Source organism: Silurus meridionalis, chromosome 7, assembly GCF_014805685.1.
Source record: "Silurus meridionalis isolate SWU-2019-XX chromosome 7, ASM1480568v1, whole genome shotgun sequence".
NCBI classification, from domain to species: domain Eukaryota; kingdom Metazoa; phylum Chordata; class Actinopteri; order Siluriformes; family Siluridae; genus Silurus; species Silurus meridionalis.
This window is the reverse complement of record NC_060890.1, coordinates 16,550,565-16,575,459: the sequence shown is the minus strand read 5'-3', so window position 1 is coordinate 16,575,459 and position 24,895 is coordinate 16,550,565. Positions and strand designations below refer to the sequence as shown.

General features: G+C 34.5%; 1 protein-coding gene across 1 annotated transcript in view; it reads left to right on the top strand.

The window, feature by feature from the left end:
• Positions 1 to 24,895, top strand: part of LOC124389308 (cadherin-12) — a 118,829-nt gene that overhangs the window by 35,171 nt on the left and 58,763 nt on the right. The window contains exons 2-3 of the mRNA XM_046854661.1: positions 2,333 to 2,803; positions 19,845 to 20,139. Coding sequence (XP_046710617.1) covers positions 2,552 to 2,803; positions 19,845 to 20,139 — 547 coding nt within the window. The 5' untranslated portion in view covers positions 2,333 to 2,551. The remainder of the gene's footprint in view (positions 1 to 2,332; positions 2,804 to 19,844; positions 20,140 to 24,895) is intronic.

Sequence of the window (24,895 nt, the reverse complement as noted above, 5' to 3'; positions counted from 1 at the left end):
AGCTGCATACATTAGTTTCCTAATCTTTGGTGCATTGTAAGTTTCTTAAAAGGAGTGTTTGATATTGCATGGCTGGAGTGTCAAGATATCCAAGGTCAAATACACTTCCCATGTCTACCTCATGGATTTTTATAGCTTGGCATGTTTTGGAGGGCAGCTTTTTGGGTCTCTGAGGGCACTTTTTTAAATGCCAGTATATCAAGCTATTGAAGACTAGCTGCGTCTGCTTGGCAAGGACATCTCAATGCGCTTAAACACTGGCAAATCCAGCACCATCCTGGAGCAGGTGGAGCTCAACACAGTCCACCTGATAAGCACATTGACCCAGACACGAAGTGCCAACGATCAATCATGCAGCCAATGAAGCGAATGGGAGAAGTGTGGAGCATTGAGGCATAGCAAAGCAATATTGAGTTGGCATCTGGACAAGGTTGAAGGTGTGAAAGGAGTAACTTTCAGTGGTGGAATATAACAAAACAGCAGTGGAAATCACTAATGCGATTTAGTGAAGAGGTGCTTTGTTGAGTTGTTACCTGCATTCATTTGCATTTTTACAAAAATGAAACAAAGTCCCTCAGATAATAAAATCTTACACTGCATTTGGATATCAACATGTGTTTGTACAATTGCACACAATTGTTAACTTATAAATATTCAAATAACTATTTGGATAGTAATGCAGTGGCTAGGATGGAATTACCATTTAGAACATATAAATAAATGAAAAAAATATGTGTAAAGTATGTTTTGGTTTATTAATTATTATGTCAAATGTATTAATACAAAATTGTGTTATAATACAATAATAAATTGTATACCATATATTCTATGAATATATAAATTATTAATATAAAAATATATTAACACACACTTAATACTTATTTCAATTTATACACATACATGTCTTCAGCACCACCCATATTATATTTAATAATACTATACTGTTTACATGCTGTTTTGCGCCTCTTGATTGCGGCTTTTGCTGCTGAGTTCATCACTCTTGTTTATAGTTCTCTTTTCGCACATTGTACTGTATAACATATAGTAATGTCATTACAGGTGCTTAAGGATACCAATTAAATTAGAATGTTCTGTAGTGTTCAGCGATGAGTAAGGGTTAAAGTTGTTAGAGCCATGTTGCTTGAACAGGTGGGTTCAGTAAAAAGAGGTGGGATTTTGGGATATGCAAGGTGTGTAGAGAGGGAGAGCTGGGACAGAAAGAGTGAGCTAAAGGGAGAGCTAGTTCCGGGTTCTGTATGGTGTAGGTTATGGCCAGAACAATAACCCTGAGATTTATATAAATGGAGAAACAGCACGAATGCAAAAAAGTCTGGTTTATGTTGTCAGAATGCTACAATATTACAGTATTCAGTAGGTTTACTGGTCGGCGCTATCATGTGTTTTGTGTGTATGTCCCACACTGTCCTGTATTGTCTGTTTGCACTGTCTTTTGTTTTGCACTCTCTGCACTAGGTTGTATACAATGCGCTTTAACTGGCGAGGACAACTTATTTAGTCCTTAGCTCTGTTTTCTGTTGTGTAGCTCTATGTTGTTTATGTAGCACAGGGATTCTGGAGGAACATTGTCTCATTTCACTGTGTACTGCGTCAGCTATATATGGTTGAAATGACAATAAAAGCTTCTTGACTTGATATATTAACTTGTTCACATTATGTTTGGGGAAAATGTACTTTACCTGAGTAGTTCTATTTCTTTAAATGTTCTTTTGTTTCGAGCTGGCAGTGTAAATCGTCTAATAATCATTCACAAAAAAATGTTTTCTCTATCTCTTAGAGTTGCTCACTTCCTATATCTAAATGAAAATAAAAAAAAATATTTACATAAATTATATATATATATATATATATATATATATATATATATATATATATATATATACTACTCTTTTTATAATCTTTTTTATTTACAGGTAGTAATTCCTTTTATTTTTAATTTTGCCACATTATTTCTTTAAGGTGATGTCTGGGACACCCAGTGACTTAACATGTAGCTAATTTAAATGGAGGTTCTATCATCTGCCAAGGGAACAGAGATTATTCCAGACCTGATGCAGTCATTTTGCACATTCTCTTTATCACTATGTCAGAAATGCTGGAGATACTCTTAAATCCTGTCAATCATGGATATGTAATCACAAATTCTCTATCCCTAGGAAATAGATTATAGCCACTACAATATAATTTAAGTTAGTGAACCCACCCGGGGTTGAAAGATCAAAAGGTCCAAAAAAAAAAAAAAGAAACACTATTCTACTGACATTTAGTCACATCAATGCCATAGTGGATTATATATTTTTTTGTTTTATTACAGGTGATGATTTTACAGCCTGTTGACTGACTCACCAGCACTAAGCAGACGACTTGAGGAACACCAGGATTTTTGCTCCATACCTGGTGCCTCCTTCACTCTCTCCTTTCTTATTCTGCTTCCTACTGCTCATTGTTAAGCCATCCTCCTGTGCCCTGGCTCTCTCATTTTCATATCCTACCCTTCTTCGGACTCTAAAAAAGAACTGGTCCGGACTGCCCAATGCTGAAGAGCAACAGTCTGCTGCTGTTCCTGTGCGTCTTGTTTGAGAAGAGCTCTTCAGCTCCTCTCCACTCCGTGCACCCAGCACAGAACCAGCGCCAGCCGGATCTCAGTTGGCCTCACAGATCCATGTCTGCAGCAAGAAGCAGAGGAGAGAATGGAATCGTTCAGAGGGTTAAGAGAGGATGGGTATGGAACCAGTTCTTTGTCCTGGAGGAGTACATGGGATCCGACCCTCAGTATGTGGGCAAGGTAAGGAGCTATGCTATTTCTGAAATATCAAGTTGGACAAGGTGAGTCTGTAGAAGTAACCTGCATTCAAAAGTAGGAAAGTGTTGCACTTTACATTTCCTTTCCAATTTTTCTCCAAAGGCTTTATACAGTTCAATAGTCACATCAAGCATGGAAGTGACTACTGAACTGAATAATACCTTTAGAGAGCAAAAGGAAAGGGAAAAAAATCACAGTGGGAGACAGTGCAAAAGGCTAGAAAAGACATATCATGGGAGATGTAGAATGACAGCCAGACTGTAGAGTTGTAGAGGTTAATAAAGAGACAGACACACCAAGAAACTCTATATATTTTTGCTAATTACACAAATAAGTCACTTTAAGGTTTAAAAGAGTGATTATTTAAAGATAGAAAACAGACATTGTGTGTGTGTGTGTGTGTGTGTGTGTGTGTGTGTGTGTGTGTGTGTGTGTGTGCATGTATTCTTTTGTATTAATATTCTGGAAGCATAAAGACTAAAATCAATACATGCGCTGGCTTCTTGCCGACACTTTCATATCGACCTTGCATTATCATAGGGATGTTCCCTTGGGCTTTCTGGTAGGTGAACTAAAATATGTCCTTATATATGTCCATTTATTTGATGTCAGGGACTACTGCTGCACTGCTGCCCCTAAACAGAGTGTGGTCATGCTTAAAATTTTGACAGTAAAGAAAGGCAGATCGACAAAATTAACCCATCAATCTGACTAGCTGTATATCATCTCAATCCCCCAAACTGCCATCTATTCTTAAACCATATAGACAGTGCCTATAATAATTCTGCCCTCCCTCCCCTTTTACATTCTGTTGTGTTACAAGCTGAAAATTAAATAAACTTAACTGAGCTTATACCCGAACTGTCCATTTTACTAGAAAACCTGTAGGCCTTCACATATATGTGGTTATCCAATCAGGCAATCGTGTAGCAGTAGACACAGGCCGAGAGAGATTGGGAAAATTCTAATCAACCATTAGAATGGGCAAATGTATGATCTCTGTGTGACTTTAACCATGGTGTGGTTGTGCGTGCCTGATATGCAGGGCTGAGTATTTCAGGTAAAACTGATCTCCCTGGATTTTGACACACAAGAGTTTTTTGTGTTTACAAAGAATGGTAAAAAAAACAAAAACCCACAGTAACAGTTCAGTGGGTGGAAACACTGTTGATATGAGAGATCAGAGGAAAAGGACCAGATACTGCATTTCACTGTCTGGGACAATAAAGTCGAATTCGACCTAAGACTTCAAGCTGCTTGGAAGGACATAGCAATCATATAATCACTCTTTACAACTGTGGTAAAACAGAAAAACAACTCAGCATGCAAAAAACATCACCTCTTGAGGTGAATAGTTAAAAATGTATTGAAAATGGATTATAGCACTGTAGGGTGAAGGAAAAGGAGAATTGGACCATTAAAAATTACGAAGATATATTCCTTTAAGATTACTATATTTGTCAGAAATATTTGTATATATGGGATAAGACATGTCAAGTGGTTCAATGCTTGAAATGCTCCAATGCTTTGTTTTATTATGATTTATAAATGATTTTGCAAAGTACAATGCTTGGTCCAGGCTATAATAAAACATGTCTAAACGGTGCATGATACCTTGTTCAGACTGACTTGGTCACAAAAAAAAAAAATAAAAAAAAATAAAAAACCAGTTAAAGGGTACTGACAGGGTCATTTGAAGTGGGGTGGCTTTCCATGGAAAAATAGTTCCTCTGGCAAGTTTGCCCTTGTGCCACAGCAATCATTCTGAACACATCACTGTTTGTGCCCAAATCTGTGACTGTGTGAAAGCACACTCTTTTTCTGTCTTTCTTTTTTTTTTTTTTTTTCCTTTCAAGTCACTTAATTCTAAGATTTCACCAGGCCTTTATAGTAATGGACAGATTTTGAGCCATATGCAAGAGAGAAAAAAAGGTGCAGTCTCTGGGCCGTGATTAAGATCATGATGATTCATCTACAGAAACATGCCCGCCGATACAAGTAAAAACAAAATCTAAGAGGATGTAGGTATGAGCATTTGCCTGAGATACTGTAACATGGTTAGATTCTTATGTAAATATGTGTGTAAATATCTTGAATAAAGTACCTCTGTGGAGTGCTGGAAAGGATAAAGTGTACTGAATATGTTTATGACTAATTCATCAGACCTTAATAAGAGTAAAGCTATTTGCTCTTGCCAGGAACATAAATGGAGAAAGCTGGCCATTATTCCCAATAATGACACTGCCATAGTGTAAATGATGTCATTTCTCTTCTCCTTTTGTATGCATTAAAACTAGAATCATTGACCTTACATAAGTGAAAGCCTTGCCATAAATTTTTTTAACTCTATAAAAAAAAATTGAGTGGCACTTTGCCTTTGAATAAATTGTTATTATCGTGCATGTTTCCATCATTTGTAAGCTATTTATTTGCTCTTTTTTTTTCACATTACAGTGTGGTAATAGAATTTACCCTGTTTGAAGCAAATGAGTTTAATTCTCTGGATATACATTTTAAAATATGGGACCTTACATAATTCATTCTCCTGTTAGTTCTTCTTAATAATGTGTTAGCTGATTGTCGATTTGTTTTTTCTTTGTAGCTGTCACACATATCTGCAGAGATCTTTAGTTAAAACACAATGCACAAGCACATATTTGTTTCTCTGCTAATCGCATTCTTTAAATGCATGCACACACTTGCTCTACTTGCTATTAATTTCTGATAATTCTAGCTCGAGTGCTGTATCTGCTCATGCAATTCTCAAGGCAACAACAAATCACTAAAATCTGTCACACCACCCAAGTTGATAATTGTGATGAGAAGTTTGCTTTTTTTCATGACTAATTACAAGCTTAGAAAAATTCATAAAGCATTCCTGTATTCGAATTATGTATTCAGTTCACATACAGTCTCATGTGCAGAGACATAATTAAGCAATGTAGTTTTTTCTTTAACTTTATTTGTATTTTTGCTTGCCATGGCTGGCTTCATATGAACCTCAGGAAGGTCATCTGAAATGTAAATGTTCATCAATCGATCATTTAATCAATCAAAATAATCTCCTGTCCCCAATAATTTCTACATGCAATACTAAGGCTTAATTAAACATTTTTAAGCCACATGCCCCAGTGTTCTGGTTTCACACTGACAGCTTCAGGCAATGCGACACAACACAGCTTAACTTCATGCAAATGAGAATCCAAGATCGAAGCAATGTGGAAAGGTTTTTTTTCTTCCCACTGTATAATGTTTTCCCTGTTCAAAGGTTCCACACATTTATGTCTAGTCCCAGCAGTGATGCTTAACAGCTCAACAATGAACGCAATGGTCTGTTTAATATACCTAAAAAATGTTGTCTAATTGGCTGTGGGTTTACTGTGGAAATAATAGATCTATCTATCTATCTATCTATCTATCTATCTATCTATCTATCTATCTATCTATCTATCTATCTATCTGTCTGTCTGTCTGTCTGTCTGTCTGTCTGTCTGTCTGTCTGTCTGTCTGTCTGTCTGTCTGTCTGTCTGTCTGTCTGTCTGTCTGTCTGTCTGTCGATCCTTATTTATTCATTTATTTGTATTTGTTATATTCTGTGTAGTAGAAGCGTCTGGCACCAAGACAAATTCCTTGTTTGTTTGAGTACACACTTGGCAATAAAACCCATCCTGATTCTGATCCTATTCACATAGTGTAGCGTAGTGTTGATATTCGTTATACAAAAGGTGCTGCAAATAAGTTGTATGTGACCTTTGTTTTCCTTGTGGGACTGGGTTGTGAAGGATTACCCTCTGAGAGAGACACAAGCCACACTCTTTGTAATCCAATATAACATACACCCACATTATATACCTGGCGTCATTTCATAAACTTATTTTTTTTCTTGAATACTATTTTATTGTGCACCAGCAAAAACCAAAACCTTCAGAGAATCTCATGCTTTGTTCATGTGTAGCATCGTGTGATAAATCAAAGAAGGTCCATCCAAGATACAGGGTTTGGATGCCATGTCAAAGTGTTCAGTGGAAAATCATTAAAAAATCTAATCTGTTTGAGTGAAAGACCTCATCCCTTATTTTTTCTAAATACATGTTATTAATATTTCCATGAGATTTCGTTGAGATCAGAATAAGGTATACAAACACGTTTTGTTTATTTTCATTATTAACCTTAATAAATAACATCTTATAAATATCCTCCATTCCATTTAATAAGGACAAGAGGGATGATACAGTCGTCCCCATCTATCGTGGTAGTTACATGCCAAAACCGCCGCGATAAACAGACGCCACCCCAAAAATGCAATTTTTTTTATTGTTTAAGCCATAAATCATTCTTCCACACACAGAAAACATTTGCAAGAATATAGACAAATGGATTTTGTGTAAATTTGTAGAAATATCACATTTATGGTGAGTACTGTACAGTAGAGTACTGTAGAGTAGCCTATGCATAGTTTCTCTGCTTGTTTATTGGTTGAAGTGTCCAATTATGTTAAAAAAAGGGTTGAGTTAAAGATACACGTCACTGCATTCTTTATTTTCATTGGCTAAATCTGCTGACATAGTATGTCTTCAACTCCGCCCTTTTTTTTAACGTCAGAGGATACTACAACCAATAAATAAGCGGAAACCTACCGTTTCTTGTAATGCTACTAATTTTTATGATGAACTGAAATTGGGACCATTCGCAAAACAAAATAGTTATGTGCCAATTTGAAAAATGCAATAAAGTGGTGCTATGAGATTTGAAACGCGATAAATGGGACACTTTAATGTATATTTTATATAATATATTTTATAAGGTATTGTATTATATCTATTAAACTACTTTAAATGGTGACATAAGTAGGACTGCAACAACTGATCAATAAAATCTATAATTAGCGATAATGAAATTTGTTGTCAACTAATGCCGTTATTGATTAGTTGGGCTGCTCAAGATATAGGTTAGCATTACGGCAAGATAAAACAGACGCTTGCAAAATAGGCTAAAGTACCAGCAGCAGGAAAAAGTGTGCGTCCCAAGACATCCAAGGTAACAAAGATTAACCTGCAAAGCGGCACTTGCGTGTTATTGTACAAACTGTTTGTTTGCCAACTTCGGGACAGTCACATTAGTTCTGTTTTTGCATGACTCGCGATCATTCAATAATAAAAAAAAATAACTGGTGCGAACAAACACTAAATCTAAAATCAGCAAATACCATTAGCAGTGAACAATTGCATTTTTAGTCATTGTTGTGGTTTTTAGTGAATGCTTATGCATTTGTACACCAATGCATTTTTTAAATTGTTTTTTTTTTTGTTAATCAAGACTGTTTCTCCGTTCTGCATTTCTCCTTTCCATTTTTTTTTTTACAGCATTTGTCTACTACAACAGTAAACTTATCTGTTTTCTGATTTACTGCAGCTTTACTACTCTTACTGTTTTTAATGTTTGCATATTGAATTTATGGATATATCATCAAATTATTACACAAAATTAAATTAATTATATATTCCAGATGCTTCCAGATGATCTTCACAAGTGAACAAAATGTCTGTGTAATTTTTTTCATTGTGAAAACAATGTTGTGTTATATATTTTATAGTGATTTTTATAAGCATGGTTGTCAACTTGCCTTCCGCAATTATCATTAAAAACAATACAAATGTTGGTTTCCAAAAATTGTCAGTTTTTGTTTGTTTGTTTTACATATATATATATATATATATATATATATATATATATATATATATATATATATATATATATATATATATATATATATATAAAATTTTTTTTAAATATATGATTAATTAAATATCAAATAAAATCTAATAAAATAATTGCCTGTTTAATTGATTATTAAAATAATCATTGGTTGTAGACCTATACATAAGTATTATTTATTTGTTTATTCATTTATTTATTCATTTTATCATTAATGCATTTGTGCATCTTTGTCTTTTTGTTATATGCTCTTACTTTACTTTCTCTTTCTTTGGTATACGATAGAGTAGATAATAATAACAGTTTGCATTTTCCGCTTCCCGGCTTTAATAAAGAAGCTTTTTACTTCACCAAAGTATACTTTTTATCCATTAGTCCTTGTTCTTCACCTCTATGCAAGGATGTGGAAAATGTAAATCTGGGCCTGTCATAACATACCATATTAATATGCTGATGGTCCATATGATGGTCTATATATAATTTCATTTGTTCATAATTTCTCACCATCAGGTCGAAGCTGAGACCCGCTGCAAATAAACCCTTACAACAAAGACATGAAGGAGAATGCAATCTTTAGACACAAACACTGTGCAGAAGTAGTTCTTAAAAGAGAATAATAAGACACAATAATTCAATCCAATCAATAGACCAATAGCCTAATTATTACACATTAAGTAAATATTTATTTTGTAATTATTATGTACCTTTATCTTAGGAGTTTATGGCACTTTTTTGCCATCACTTATATAAGCGTATGAGTACATGCATGCCAATGGGTTAAATCAGGGAAAGTGTATAGAGGACAAAGTATTTGTTAGTGGATTTTGATATTTTGGATTAATGAATGCAAACTTTGGCAACATTTCTTTACTTATCCATAAGCCACAAAGCTGAGTGTCAAAGCAACAAACAAAGTAAAAAAAAACAAAAAAAACAAATATGTGCTTTGCATTTAATGAAACGTGTTTTCGCCTTCTGGATATTATTACACTTCCACTTTTCAACAATTGTGACAACAAGCAAACAAGTTCATTACTTTCAATGTTTTACTTGATCTTTTAGTGTGACAATGTTTACATTAAAACATTGTCTTCCAAATTTGAACTACAAGCCATTAACAAACTAAAAAAAAAAAAATAATAATAAATTAGGCTGTAAGAATGAATACCTAAAGACTGTCACATACATTCAATTACAGCCTTGTAGTAGTCCATTTACATCCATCAGTTGAACAACCTTTTTTGTATAATTTTTTTTAAACAACTGGATCCACCACAAAAATGCCCTAATGCATATGAGAGTTTATGACTCTCACAAGGAGAAATTGTACTTTAATCCAGAAAAAGTAAAAAATGTGTACTGAAGACTATTATTATTATTATATTTTTTACTTTCATTTGCTGGCATCTGTAATGAGCTGTAGCATAAAAATAAACAAATAGAAAGACTAAAGCAATGATTTACACAGTAAATAAGGAGATGGCAAGCATTCAAACAAACATATAATAGAAGGTCTGTACAGTATGTTGCCAGTTTAATGCTGCATGAATATACAGTATCTAGTTATAAAGATACATAACACGTTAAAAATAAATTACATATAAAAAGGCGAATTTAAAACCTTCATCGGAACACATTTATTCACAAAGTCGTTTCTTTACGCAGATATAAAGAAAAATAAACAGAAGAATTATTTTTTAGCACTAAACATATGTTTTACTGATGCTCCAAATTTAAAATCAAGCATCAAAATACGCCCTGATGCACACATTCGGCAATGAAAACCATCCATGTGAAAACATAGCGAAAGTTCCGTAATTACCATTTTTATTTTTTTAACAGTTACAAGAATATTTTGTCTTCATGTCTATGTTGAGTATCGTTTCACTATTAAACATACATTTGCATAAAGCATCCATATTTTTCCATGCCCACTTTGATTAGTGTATTAAAAACTTGAAAGGTATTAAATTAAGGTACATTTAGAACCGATTGAAATGTGCAATTAAGTTGCAATTAATCACGAGTTAACTCATGACAATCATGCGATTAATCACTATTAAATATTTTAATCGTCTGACAGCCCTAATGTGTGTGTGTGTGTGTTTGTGTGTGTGTGTGTGTGTGTGTGTGTGTGTGTGTGTGTGTGTATATAATATATATATATATATATATATATATATATATATATATATATATATATATATATATATATATATATATATATATATATATAAACACACACACACACACACACACACACACACACACACACACACTAGGCTGTCAGACGATTAAAATATTTTAATCGTGATTAATCACATGATTGTCATGTAGATGTTTAGGAGAGATGGCAGTAGAGTTTTTAGCAAGATTATTTAACAGGGTTTTGGAAGGTGATCATATATGGAGAGATTAGATAAAAGAGGAAGAGTGAAATGATGTATGGGACTATATATATATATATATATATATATATATATATATATATATATATATATATATATATATATATATATATATATAGCAAAAAAAATTATATATAGACTCAATGAAAGGACACAAAGCATCACATATACAAATTATTTAATATAATATACCTGATATATATATAGAACATCAAGAGCAAACAAGACAGACTGTTACTGTCATAAGCATGTAAATATTTATATATATATATATATATATATATATATATATATATATATATATATATATATATATATATACACACTGCCAATCAAAATTTGAGAACAATTTATAAACAATTGAACAATTCTGAAATAATGTCATCTTCACTGCTCAACAGTTGAAGGAGTTTTTGTCCTGTCTATACCATGCTACCAGAACACCTTTTCCACAAAATAACTAAGGCATTTAAAAAAAAAAAAAACATTATTTTGCAGAAAACACACTGATCAAAATTAGAGAACAACAATGACTGTAGCATGGAAAAAGATTACAACAAAATTTTCTGAAGGTTACAACAGTCAGCAATTAGTAGGAATTGTGTACAGGCCTCTGCTCTGAATGACTTCAGCACATCTGCGGCCACAGGACAGCACTAGTCTCTCACACTGCTCTGGTGTGATTTTGGTCCACTCTTCTTCCAGTCTCTTCCACAGTTCGGTGACTGTAGTGGGTTTCTTGGCCATAACTTTGTCGCCAAGGATTTTCCAGAGGTTCTCTATTGGGTTGAGATCAGGACTCTGGGCAGGCCATGTCATTATTTCAATGATTTCAGTTTAAAGGAACTGCTTTACCCATTTTGCTGTGTGACATGGAGCGTTGTCCTGCATGAACACTGCGGGCTGATTGGGTGATGAACGCAGGGAAGGAACCATATGTTGTTGAAGAAGGTTCTGATAAACATTTGTATTCACTCTGCAATGTAGCTGTATAAGAGGCCCCAAACCATGACACTTCCTCCTCCACTTTTCACTGACTTCTTTACACACTTTGGGTTCCGTCTTTCTCCAGTTTGTCGCCGAACATAATGTTTCCCATCGGACCCAAATAAAATAAACTTGCTTTCATCACTGAAGTGAACTTTGGACCAGTTCCCTCTGTACACACAACATGCTTAGTCTAGCCTTTTGATTCTTTCTGCTAATGAGAGGTTTGGTCACTGCAGAGTGGGCTTTCAGTCCAAATGCTCTTAAACGTCGAGACACTGTATGACGAGACATAGCCTTATCCTGTTCAGCGCTGAACTGGTGAGCAATTCCAGCTGCAGTGTGGAAACGATTGCCCATTGAGATCCTCCGCAGTATCCTGTCCTCTCTTGTATTTGTCTTCCGTGGACGACCAGCCTTCTTGGCGGACTTGAATGAGTTTGTGATGTAAAGATTCAATATTCTTAAAATCACAAATTTGGAACGACCAACTTGTCTTGCTATGGCTGATAGGGTCATCCCTTTGGCATCTGGGCAACCTCCTGCCAGAGGCTTTCAGTCACTTTAGAACAGCCCACCATCTTGCAGAGTCAGTGAAACTGAAAGTTAGGCTGCCAGTTAAATAGGGGTTGACAGATAATCAAGAAAATTAGCACCAGGTGCCAGATTAACACCAATAACTGGGAGGTATCTGAAAGTGTTCTCTAATTTTGATCAGTGTGTTTTCTGCAAAATAATGTTTTTTTATGCCTTAGTTATTTTGTGGAAAAGATGTTCTGGTAGCATGGTATAGACAGGACAAAAACTCCTTCAACTGTTGAGCAGTGAAGATGACATTATTTCAGAATTGTTCAATTGTTTATAAATTGTTCTCTAATTTTGATCGCCAGTGTACGTACATATATATATATATATATATATATATATATACACACACACATGCTTATGACAGTAACAGTCTGTCTTGTTTGCTTTTGATTTTCTTCACTCTGTGGTCTCTCCATCTTTGCTTTATGAATAAAAAATAACTCATAAGAAAGGTCACTTATTTGAATACAGTTCAATAAGACACTTTTGTTGGAAAGGGCACTTCTTTCTCCCAATGCAGCATGTTTACTTGAGCACAACATGTGCCACAAACTGTGCATACATTTTTATGTTTCCTCTTACATTCATTGTCTCTTCCATGCTTTTTAAAAGTTACGCACAGAGAGACATCACACCATAGTTAATAATACAAAACACTTGAATTGAATCCTTAACCTGTAATTGAATTCTATATACATTCAATAAACATCTAGTGATTTACAATACATGTATGAGCAAATTTCTTCCGGACATGTCTTCTTCCAGCAGCTTAAAATATTGGTAAACGTTAGTAAATTCATTGGTCAGCTTATTTGAAAACAATAACTAAAAGGTTGGCAAGGATCCTTAACTGCTGTTCTGGGGATCTTGCAAAAAATGTTTGGTTTTACTCCCCTCACACATGATTCATGTTAAATATTGGAACAGAGGAGACAGTGCAAGGCATACTCTATATTGAAAAATGATGATAGATAGATAGATAGATAGATAGATAGATAGATAGATAGATAGATAGATAGATAGATAGATAGATAGATAGATAGATAGATAGATAGATAGATAGATAGATAGATAGATAGATAGATAGATAGATAGATAGCTAGCTAGCTAGCACCGGCGCTTTTGTCGACCCCAGAGGGTTAATTGCCGGATGTCTGTGTCATGGCGGATATCTGTGCTGATTTGAGTGTTGCCGCATCAGTATGACAGTTTACTGATAAAAAAAAAAAAAAAGATTTCGCTGGAGTTTATTTATTTATTATATTTGAGTAAAGAAAAGACGTCGTGAATAAACGTGTGTTGCGCTGAAGGTTTTAATTTCGCCTCTTTTATATTTATTTATTTATATTTTTAATACAATTGGTCAAACAGAAATGCACGCTTGTTGCCTTCTACTCTGCTTGTTGTGAGCTTCGTATACTAGTCTACATTTGTGGTGTGTGAGAGCCAGGAAATTATACACCGGTGGGTTGAAAAAGCCATGTAATGACAGGAAATAGGTTGATGGGCTGAAATCGCAATGAGAAGAAAGAATATTGACATTTCATCAAATAGATAAAACTAAAGTAACGAGCCTGGTCTGAAAATGTAAGAGGTAGAAACTACAGATATTTGTGTAAAAATGTAATAAGTGAATGTAAAAAATTGTCCGAAAAATGAATAGTGAATTAAAGTACTGGTACCAGAAAAATCTACTTAAATACAGTAACAAAGTATTTGTACTTCATTACTTCCCACCTGTGCAAGTAGAAGACCATACTGTATGTTACTTAAATATTTTAACAATAAACTTGCCACACCTATTTTAGTAAGTATTCATTCAATCATTAATATTTTATTAGTGAACTGTTTATAATCGATTAGAAATGCTTAAAATGCTATTATCCTTTATACTGTACTATTATCCTGAATAAACTCTGTTTAGTCTATATAGTTCATCCTGGAGTGTGTTGCCTAGGTGTGATTTTAAGTATTATGCAAAGGTAAATGCATGACACACTCCATAACCACATGACCTACAAGCTAACCAAGCCATTAACTTGCGTAATACAATCACAGCTTCTATTCCACGCTAATTGGGCTCAAATGACCAGAGAGAGAGATCTCTCAACTGACCTACACGATAATCAAGGTTACTGTGCCTGTAGAACCGCAAAGCGCATCACAATTATCCACTCGCTGTTGCTCATGAAGCATGTCTAAAGCATTAGGGGAGATTGTGACTGTCATTGCCAAGTGCATGCTTCACCCTGTTGAACTTTAAGCCATTGTGTGTGTGTGTGTGTGTGTGTGTGTGTGTGTGTGTGTGTGTGTGTGTGTGTGTGTGTGTGTGTTTCATGACTATGTTCAATGACCCTTACATATGGATAGTAATATAAAACCTGACCTAACATTTTGACTGCAAGTACCAGTGCTGTTAAATCCAACTCTATACTTACACAAACAAGTCATTGAGTCAATACTAATAGATTTGAATTTATTTAATAGGGTGTGATTTGGCACACTGTCTTCTTCACTGAACACTGATAAAATATAATATGTTCATAAAATAGAACCGTTGCATCATTAAAGGCAATTCAGCTAACAGTTCAATTTTATTCTTACAATGTTCATGATACAATCCACAATGCTCATTGTGATATTTTAATGTCAGGGAATAGTGAAAGGACACCCAGTCATTGTTATTTTCACTCTTTGGTTGAATTTAGACTTCATGCCAAACTAATTTTCGGGCTGCAGATGTGGAGTCGTTTGTAAGGATTACCCTGCCTCCAATTATGCATCTGACTTGCCAATAATCCAGTGAGCCATTATAATACATTTAGGCAGCTGAAGACATTTACAATGGTAATGTACTGTATGTTGATGACGGAGCATGAAGCACGTCGAAAAGATCATCTTAAAAACTCAAGGATAACCATGTCATTTATCTGCAATGCCAATATAACAGTTTTCTCCACTGGTTTTGAATTTGCCTACTATAATAATGGGATTTTTGCTTAAATTGCTTTTCAGGCATATTCCAGAACTGCTAATGCTTCAATCAGTATCACTTATCAGCTTTCTTCAATACTCTGACACAAGAATATAGAGCAAGGTGAATAATACCATGTGGATAACAATGGATTTGAACTTCTTTCATCATTTTTTCCCCATACTTATTACTAATGCTCATGATTCTTAGGCTAGACAAAGTAGCTATACACAGTATATGTCATTATTTTGACTCCTTTCAGATATTGTGACACTAAATATAAACATTTGCTAGTTAATTGGTGGCATTTTGCATGTTGGCAGACAAACATTAATATTCTAGATATAGCACATCAGGGAAATAATTAGGCTGCTATCTAGCTGGATCTGACAGATTAATGGATTGGCAACTGGAATCAGTAAATATGAGCAATGTTTCCCTTAGACTTTAAATATCAAAATGTTTTATGGCATGTCCAAAGAGAAATGTCACCAGGTACCCAGGCATGTATTTAAAGAGTGAAAATATCAGCACACTGTCAACTATAATACAAAAGCAAGATTTATAAGACTCCCAATACACCGGTTAAACACTTGGTCCTGCCCTTCTCATCTCTGGTCTCTTCATTTTTGAATGTTATTTTAGCTGCAGGGTTCTATTCAACTCTGTAGGACAACTTATTCCAGTTTTGATGTCAGACACAGTTCATAAAAAAAATCAATGTAAAGCAATTCAAGAAACGTTTGCAAGTTATGAAAAATGTGCCTCAATTATCAATCTTTCGGTAAAGTTGTTTGTAAATGCTTTTGTCAGCCAAATTGCACTGAAAAATCCTACCAGATTTAGGTTTTGGCAATGCAACTTTTCTTAATGCTCAACTATGCCCAGGATAAGTTCTAGTCAGCTTTAAATAACCAAGCATTAACACAGGACAGTAGATTTACCTTTATTTTTGCCCCAAAATCTCCATAAATGGCAAAGCTGAAAATGACAAAATGACAACTAAGTTGGAAAAGTCAGGAAAGAACACCAAGAACAGTGTGTGCTAAATCTTCCAGTAATGTTGCTCAGCAATTACAGCGTTTCAGCCATCACAGACAAACACATACTCTTCACTCTTTTATAAAGTGCCATTTATTTTATCCTAATTAAATAACTGATCTTATCTCCTTAATTTATGGATTCATTTTAAATTGCCTTCTTTCAGGTCATTACTATGAAATTTTCACACAGATTAAACATGCATTAGAAATTAATAAGCAATTTCAACTTATCACGGTGAGCAATATAGAAAATGGCAGTAAATCATGCCAAATATATGATCAGTCCAGGTTCACATCAATAAGTCTCCTTCTATGTAAATGTATGTAAGCTGAGGAGCTCTTGCAGGATACAAAAATTATTTTTTATTTACTAAATGGATTTCATCAATACCACATTTTTAGTGCGGAAATGCACCTTAGAATGATTCACAAATAGAATTCTACGTTTTTAGCTTGGTAAAAGATGCCAATTGTTAACACCTGCATTGTATATAGTATAGTACAAATTAATATACAAATTAGTTAATAAATATAAATATATGTATATCTCAATATATGTCATACTTTATACAACTAGCACATCTTATTCCACATAAATAGACTATGTTGTATGTACTGGTAATGTACCTTAGCAAATATTTGTGGTAATAACAAATACCACAGGCTAAAACTAAAAGAGAAATGTTTGAAAATGGCTTACAACAGACCAAATAGTTTTCTATAAAAAATATGATTTTGTCAACAAGTGTTGAAAATGCAATAAAGAATTTATATTTGAGATTTTAGGGGAAGACAAAAAGTGGCATAAAGAAAATCTTGTCAAATGCTTGCTCATTTTCTGGTATAGAAATCTGGCTTTAAAACTCATTCCGTCATACAAGATTGTCGAAGGTTGTTACAGCTAAGAATTTCCTGGAATTTCATTGAAGCATGCGTATAAATACAAGGAGTTCAAATGTAAAATTTTTAATTAATAATAATCACAAAGATATCATTATTTCAGAAGAAGTGTTTATCAGATTGATGCTTGTCTGTTGTGTTTGGGCATCATGTACGTGGCACTGACATTAATAAATGATCTGCTTTTAGTATGATAACTATCTAAACATCGCAAAAACATAAATGGCGCACATCTAGTAGTTACACTAATTTGCTTTCTTTGTGATATTACATGATTGGCAACCCCATGCATTTTTATTTTACTTTCATCCAGAAGTTTTTTATCAGTAGTAAATGTATACCAGCATGGAATAAGTATATATCTTACAAAGACTATAAAACATGGGATGCATTTTTAACAGATCTGCTTAAATGCATAGGTAGAGAACATTGTTATCATCTGGCGCATTGCTGAACAGTAAACAGTTTCCCAGAGCTCAAGGTAACATGTTTGTAGGGAATGAAAGTTTAAGCTTTCTTGCATTGTCTCAGCATGTCCAATTCCATGTGTTCAAGTGTTTCACACTTTCACACGCCCATGTGCTCATAATAGGACTTATTATTTCTACATCTAATAATGTTCTCCCCGCATCACAATGCAGCAGGGTTGCCTACTAATTGTTGCTTTTATAAGAAGGGCAAAGGATTTGATGGAAGAATTCCAGCACCTGTCTGCTTTCCTACAATGCACTCAGGCAAACAGGCGCAGTCTAAAGGGAGAGGAGTTTGATCCAATGCAAATTAAACAACAACAATTTCCTATCTAGTCGAGCTGTAAATGTGAGTGCTTATTATCTCAGGATGTGCATAGCAAATTGCATGTGTTTTCTGTTTTTTTATTTATTTTTTCTAAAACACACACACACACACACACACACACACACACACACACACACACACACACACACACACACACACCCGTTTACCTCTCACCATTGACCCTTAATTGTTCCTTACTGCACTCTTGCTTTGCTTCTCCTGCCTCCCCTTTTCCAGTCTGTGTGTTTCAACAGCTTTCTCCTACTATTGAATTTGCATGATAATAACTTGATTATTTCCTGCTTCAAGTACTTTACGCCTTTTGGATATCCTCACACTACCCCCCTTTATGCTGATGCCTGTGCACAAACTGAAAAAGACATCTTACTGATGAGAGTACTCTGAACATTTGGCCAAAATGTCTGCTCCTAATGCATTTATTTTACTTTTTGTATATTTTTTTTCATCTATTCATTGTTAAGAAATATATGGAAGTAAGGAAAAAGGTTGTGAAAATGACTCTGCAGCTACTGACATGCTTATCCTCTGCTTTCTGTAGGACCCGGCAGACAAGGAAGCATATTAAACAGAACACTCCGGTGCTATTCCCTCATTAATGAATCTCTTTATACCATCGATTACTATTGTTAGCCTAATGGAATTTTTAATTAGGATCACTCGACTTTTCCGCTACAACTTAATGAGAAAAAAAGTGCCGTTTTCTTTTTGAAACACCCCTTTTCTTCAAACGGTCTGCAATTCTTTAAATCCAAAGTGCAGACAATTGCAAGATTATTCTTTCTAATTGGCCACACAGACAGTCTATTTTACTAAAAGGCTCGTAATCTCAATATGAGTCAAATTAAAAGGGTTTAATGAATGAAATGTAGAACTATACTTTAAAGTAAATGTACATACAGACAGTGCAAGCTGAATTTCCGTCACTCCAACAAATGATCAATCTCATAGTATTTTCTTGTTTTTCAATATTACTAGTGTTCAGATATTTTCACCATACTGTAAGTAGTGTCTGGTTAAATTACTGACATAACATAACAGACATGACAATGCAAAATCGGCAGCATGTGATTTTATGGTATTATGTAAAAAACAAACAAAAAAAAATCCTGATGTATTAGTGCTGGAAGAATGAGTGAGTAACTTTGAGTGAACATTTTATCCTTCTGGTTTAAAACCTTCATTTGTAGAACAAAGGAAATCTCCAGCACAGACAGAATAAGGTCAAGTTAACTTGCCATTCGGATAACAGAATAAGAGCGATCTTCAAAGTCGACAACAAAATGAAAGGAAACAAAAGTAGATTTCGTTTGAATTCTGAATATAATACTTCAACTGAGCTACACGCAAAACAGGATGAAAGATCACATTCTGGGTCTAAATGTAAAACCATTGTTGCTTATTCCCCAACCAACATTGTGTATTTATCACTTGACTTCCTCATCACAATACTTGTGCTTCAGATTGAAGACAGATGCAGATACATTAACTGATTAAGAAAATGTACAATACACACAAAGAATAGACACATCTACTCTAACTCTAATGATCAGTTTCCTCAGTAGCTTTTTATTCTACATTTCTGCTCTTAGCTGCACACAGATCTGGACAAAGGAGACAGTGAGGTGAAATACACACTCTCAGGAGACGGGGCCGGTGCCATCTTCACCATTGATCAGACCACTGGAGACATCCATGCCTTACGTAGCCTGGACAGGGAGGAAAAGCCTTATTACATACTTCGAGCACAGGCTGTGGACATCAACACCAACCGGCCCTTGGAGCCCGAGTCTGAGTTCATCATCAAGGTTCAGGATATCAATGACAATGAGCCAAAGTTTCTGGAGGGCCCTTATACAGCTAGCGTCCCTGAGATGTCACCTGTGGGTAAGAACATTCTAATACTTATTTTAAGTTTAACTTTTCAGATAAGTTCATAAGAGGAACATGTGATTATATCTGCCTCTGGAAGGGTTGAACATAAAATTCAGTCATTATTTTATACTACACCATTGGGTTTCAGATCTAAAGGTCGTTAGTTCAAATTCCAACCACACCAAGCTAAAATTCCTCGGCCCTTTGAACAAAAAGGCACTTAATCCCATAGTCACCCAGTAGAATGAATAAGATAAATGTAAGATGCTCTGGATAAGGGCATCTGCCAAATTCCATAAATGTGAATTTAATGTAATGTAATGTAAATAAATGTATATATTAATGTAATACAGTGTGATAAATGTAGTAAAAGATATGCAAGGAGCATGGGAATAGAAACTGTAATTCTATCATCTTCCTGAATTTTCATTCTACAAAGTCCATCAGAATTCTGATACCACCTTTTAGATTTTATGTATATTAAACGGTTAAACCTAATCAAGGTCACAAGCTGTGCAATATTTTTGGAATTGATATGTGAACAAATGACCATTTTATTCCCCTAAATCTTAAATCCCAGTGTTTGGAAGCACTTTGGTTTCCCAGTAAGTTACAACACAGGTGGCCAGTGAGTGGTGAACCGAAACATTATGGTGTCATGTAGCCACAAATTAGAGTATCACAATTGTACAAAAACATCCACACATCTATGCCAAAGTCATCTTTTTGTTTCAGACAGTAAAACTAAAACATACACACACGCTCAAATGTCTATTTACTGCTTTTCCCAGCTGATTTATTCTGTCTTAAAGAAATCACCACAATGATTAGGAAGTTATTGCAAATATGACACTCTACTTGGAAGTTAAGAGGTTTTTAAAAACACATCTCAGGATCCATAGATCTGCCTGATTTTGACAGCATAACTAGCTGACAGCAGAATAGGAAATAAAAATCTTCCCCCGAGAGAGTCACACCAGTGAAAGGTAGGCTAAACATTTTAATGTTTTTTTTTTTAAAGCCATATTTAGTTTTATTGCATTCAAAGCTTTTGCTTTGTTATATGTTGTTAAAAGCCTGAATGGATCTCTTATCAGGTTTCATTTGTACCTTTAGAATGTGGAATATTTTCATCAATTAAAAATTGAGACCTTAAGCCCTATTCATAGTGAATAAATCTTCTGGTGTAATTTCCTAGTATTTAGGTCTATGGTTTGATTTCTATCCGGATCAGGAATGTCAATGTTTTTTTTCCATTCTCCTTTTGCAGGTTAAAATTCCTGTTTTTTTTATTTTGTATTTTTTTTTTTTTACCGAACTCTGTGGTCAACTGATTATTTTAGTCACAGTACAGATACATTGATTCACGATTGTCTATGCAGATGTTGCCATTTTTATGAAAGCCATCTAGCTAAAAATTAAACAAGAGTAGATGCTAAATGCTAAAGTTGCTTACCCAAGACAGAATCAATTTCAGTACACAGTGCTGCTTGGCACAAACCATCTTGATGTGTTTTAAACATTCACAGTACTTTCTTTTCAAATAGTCAATATGTATTTTCATTTTTTTTTTTTTTTACTACACTTAAAACAGCTAAACTTGCAGATGGAGAAACACAATAAGCAAAGTCTTATTTACATAGACTTCCATACTTTTTAATTATTATTATTATTTTTGTAATCATTTTTAAAAAATTAACTAACATTTATTCTCCCCTGTGTCTCAATTATCTCCTATATCTTTTCATTCACTTGGCTGCCATGTTGCAACATGTATGAAGTATGATCATATAACCACATGGCACAAACATCCAGGCTCATAGAAAATACCACCTACTGAAACCCACCCCTCTTGCGGTCAGTTTATTGGTGTTTAAAAATGAGATTTTTTTATCACTAGGCAAACATATATTATTTATTAACGATGTCCCCATTGATGAACTAATCCAATTCAAATAATGACATACTAATGAAATACAGTATACAGGTAATGCTTATTTTCCATGTATCTAAAGTGTGTCATACCTTATTAACACTGTATTATATTGAATTTAAACACTTCCTATTAGTTTCACCCTATAAAATATGCTACAGAAAGGAAGAAAATCAATTAGTACTGTTCAGCTGCTTTGATATGCAGCAGGTCTTTGCAGGTCAATTCAAATTTTACCCACTCTAGTCCCCACTCATGAAATATGTCTTCCTTGCCCCTGAGGCTTATTAAACTTGTTTATCCAGGTGCTGCTTTTTGTAAAGAGCTCTTGAGAAGGCTATGCAGTATTTATGGTTGGATAAAGCATTTGAAAAGCTCTACAGCAGATCAAAGTATTAACCCACTTCTGTGGGTTAGTTACTTTAAGTCACACACTGCATACGCTCTCTGAATTGACAAAAAAGCTTGAACATGACGTGTCTGTGGGTAAATATATTTGTAAATTCCCAACATCCTTCATAGGTTTTTTTTATTTATTTTTTTTACAATTTGAGGCAATTGTCTACTCATACAATAGATGATGCATACATGTATTTATTATTAATATTCACAACTTGTCCAGCTTACAGGAGAGAGCGTGACATAGACCTGTCTCTTTTTTTTTTCAGATTTATTTTTTTTTATTTGAATTGAAACATTCTACACAATTATACTAGTCTTTTGATTCAGAAAGAATATTTCATTAAAGCCTACAGTCATTCATAAGATTGAATCAAATCAAATACATACTGAAATGAAAATGTGTCTGTAATCACACATTTCAATATACAGTATCTCAGATTTAATGCAAACAGCAGTGTCCGAATGAATAAAGCAGGTAGTAGGTACTGATGTATTATCTTGTACCAATCTTTTCAATCCTTTTTAAATACATAGTAAAGTGTATCACAGTGCTTGTAAAACCAACAGTGGCTGTTTTAGAGTTCTCTCTCTCTTTTTTCTATGCTGTGATTTAGTGTATGCAGTCTCTCACAGCTAGCTTGTGAATCATGCATTTATGGAGAGTAATTAAGTTTAGTATCCTTCTGCTTGACTGCCCTTGGTTAAAGGAAGTGACAGCATGGTACATTATCACTCTTAAAGGCAGGTCCTGGTGTTACTGGCAAACTGCCATCTTTACTCTAACTTTAATTAAAGTTAGCAGGTAGCCTGTCATTCGAGAGAGTTATGGATATGAGAGTGTGAGGAAACAAATAAGGAAGTAAATAAATAAATAAATAAATAAGTACTGTTCAGTACCCTCAGGATATGTGAATATCCTTGCTGTAATAGACTTTTCATTTTGTGGCCTTATTATATTATAAGGTTCTCTATGGGTTAAGAATGAATGGGAAATCCTTACAATACTAAGGTCACAATTTACTGAACATGCGAGAACCCTATTTGTAAAGAAATAATGTTCACTATTATTTATTTGCCCGCTGAACCTTTTTTTTTTGGTGAAGACGTGCAACAAAAACACCATTCATATAAATAAAAGAAGCATCATGCTTTTTATACAACCAATACTATCAAGAATAAAAGAAACAACAGTAACTCAAGTACATCCACGTCACTGTTTGAGCATAATACCCAGTGTGCCCGGCATTGATCTGAACCACTCTTCGTGCTTTCCCCCTTAATAAGAAGAATAAGAGATCAAAGTAATTCACCAGAAGATTGTCTTTCTCTTGTTCTGAATGGCAACAAAAACACCTTAAAACATAAAGACAAATTCTTACATCTCCTCTAGTCACTTTTAACCGAGTGTGAGGCTATGTATGCATCATTATTCTAGTTGGTCTACTATGCATTTAGGATTTTAAAGCAGCTTCTCTAGCACATGCAGAGTTCTGACAATTATATTCGAGTGAAGGATTTCAGCTGTATATTATCAATTGAAGTGTGTTGTCTCGTAAAGCACATGTGATGCTTTTAGCTTTTTACAAAAATTGCTCACATCTGAACAGCAGGAACAACACTATAATAAAGCTACCATTATATCAGAACATTTTACAATGCTAATGTCAGTACAGCCAGGCCAACACCAGAAACACAGTCACATTTCTGTTATAAGTATTATACTGCTATAGACTGGAAAGCGCCTTGTGCTCCTTTTGTCTGTTGTAAGGCGCTCTATAAATAAAATGTGATTGATTGATTGATTGATTGATTGATAGACACATGCAGGCCTTATACACACTTTTTAAATAGTGATTCTAGTCCTAGTGTGACCCATATGTGGCTGACACATAACAAAGGCCAGTGGAAATGCAAAAAAACTTACTTGGTGCATTAATGCCCAAGTACATCTTTTAATCATAACGAATGTTAGGATCCAACTTAAAGAGTTTTACTTCAGACCACCAGAGAGCACTTTCCCAAGATTTGAGCCACTTTTTGGCACACTCACTTTCTATAGTAACCCTTTATAACGATTCAATATTCAAGAATGTATTGGCTTAAGTACAGGAAATAGTGTGACACACTATTCAAGAAATTCTCACTCTGTAATTAAAATTACAATGCAGGAATTGTTTATTTTTTATAAACCCACATGAAATTTTACACAGTACTTTAATCTTGCTGAACTCTGCACCGCAGTAGCACCACCTACCCTCCAACCCTCACTATCACGCCCCCCCAAAACAAGACACACACACACACACACACACACACACACACACACACACACACACACACCAGAGTTGGCAAAAGTATACACATTTTACTTAAGTATTCACATTTTACTTATCTTTATTTAAGTAGAAAGCTGGTAACTGGACCTTATATCAA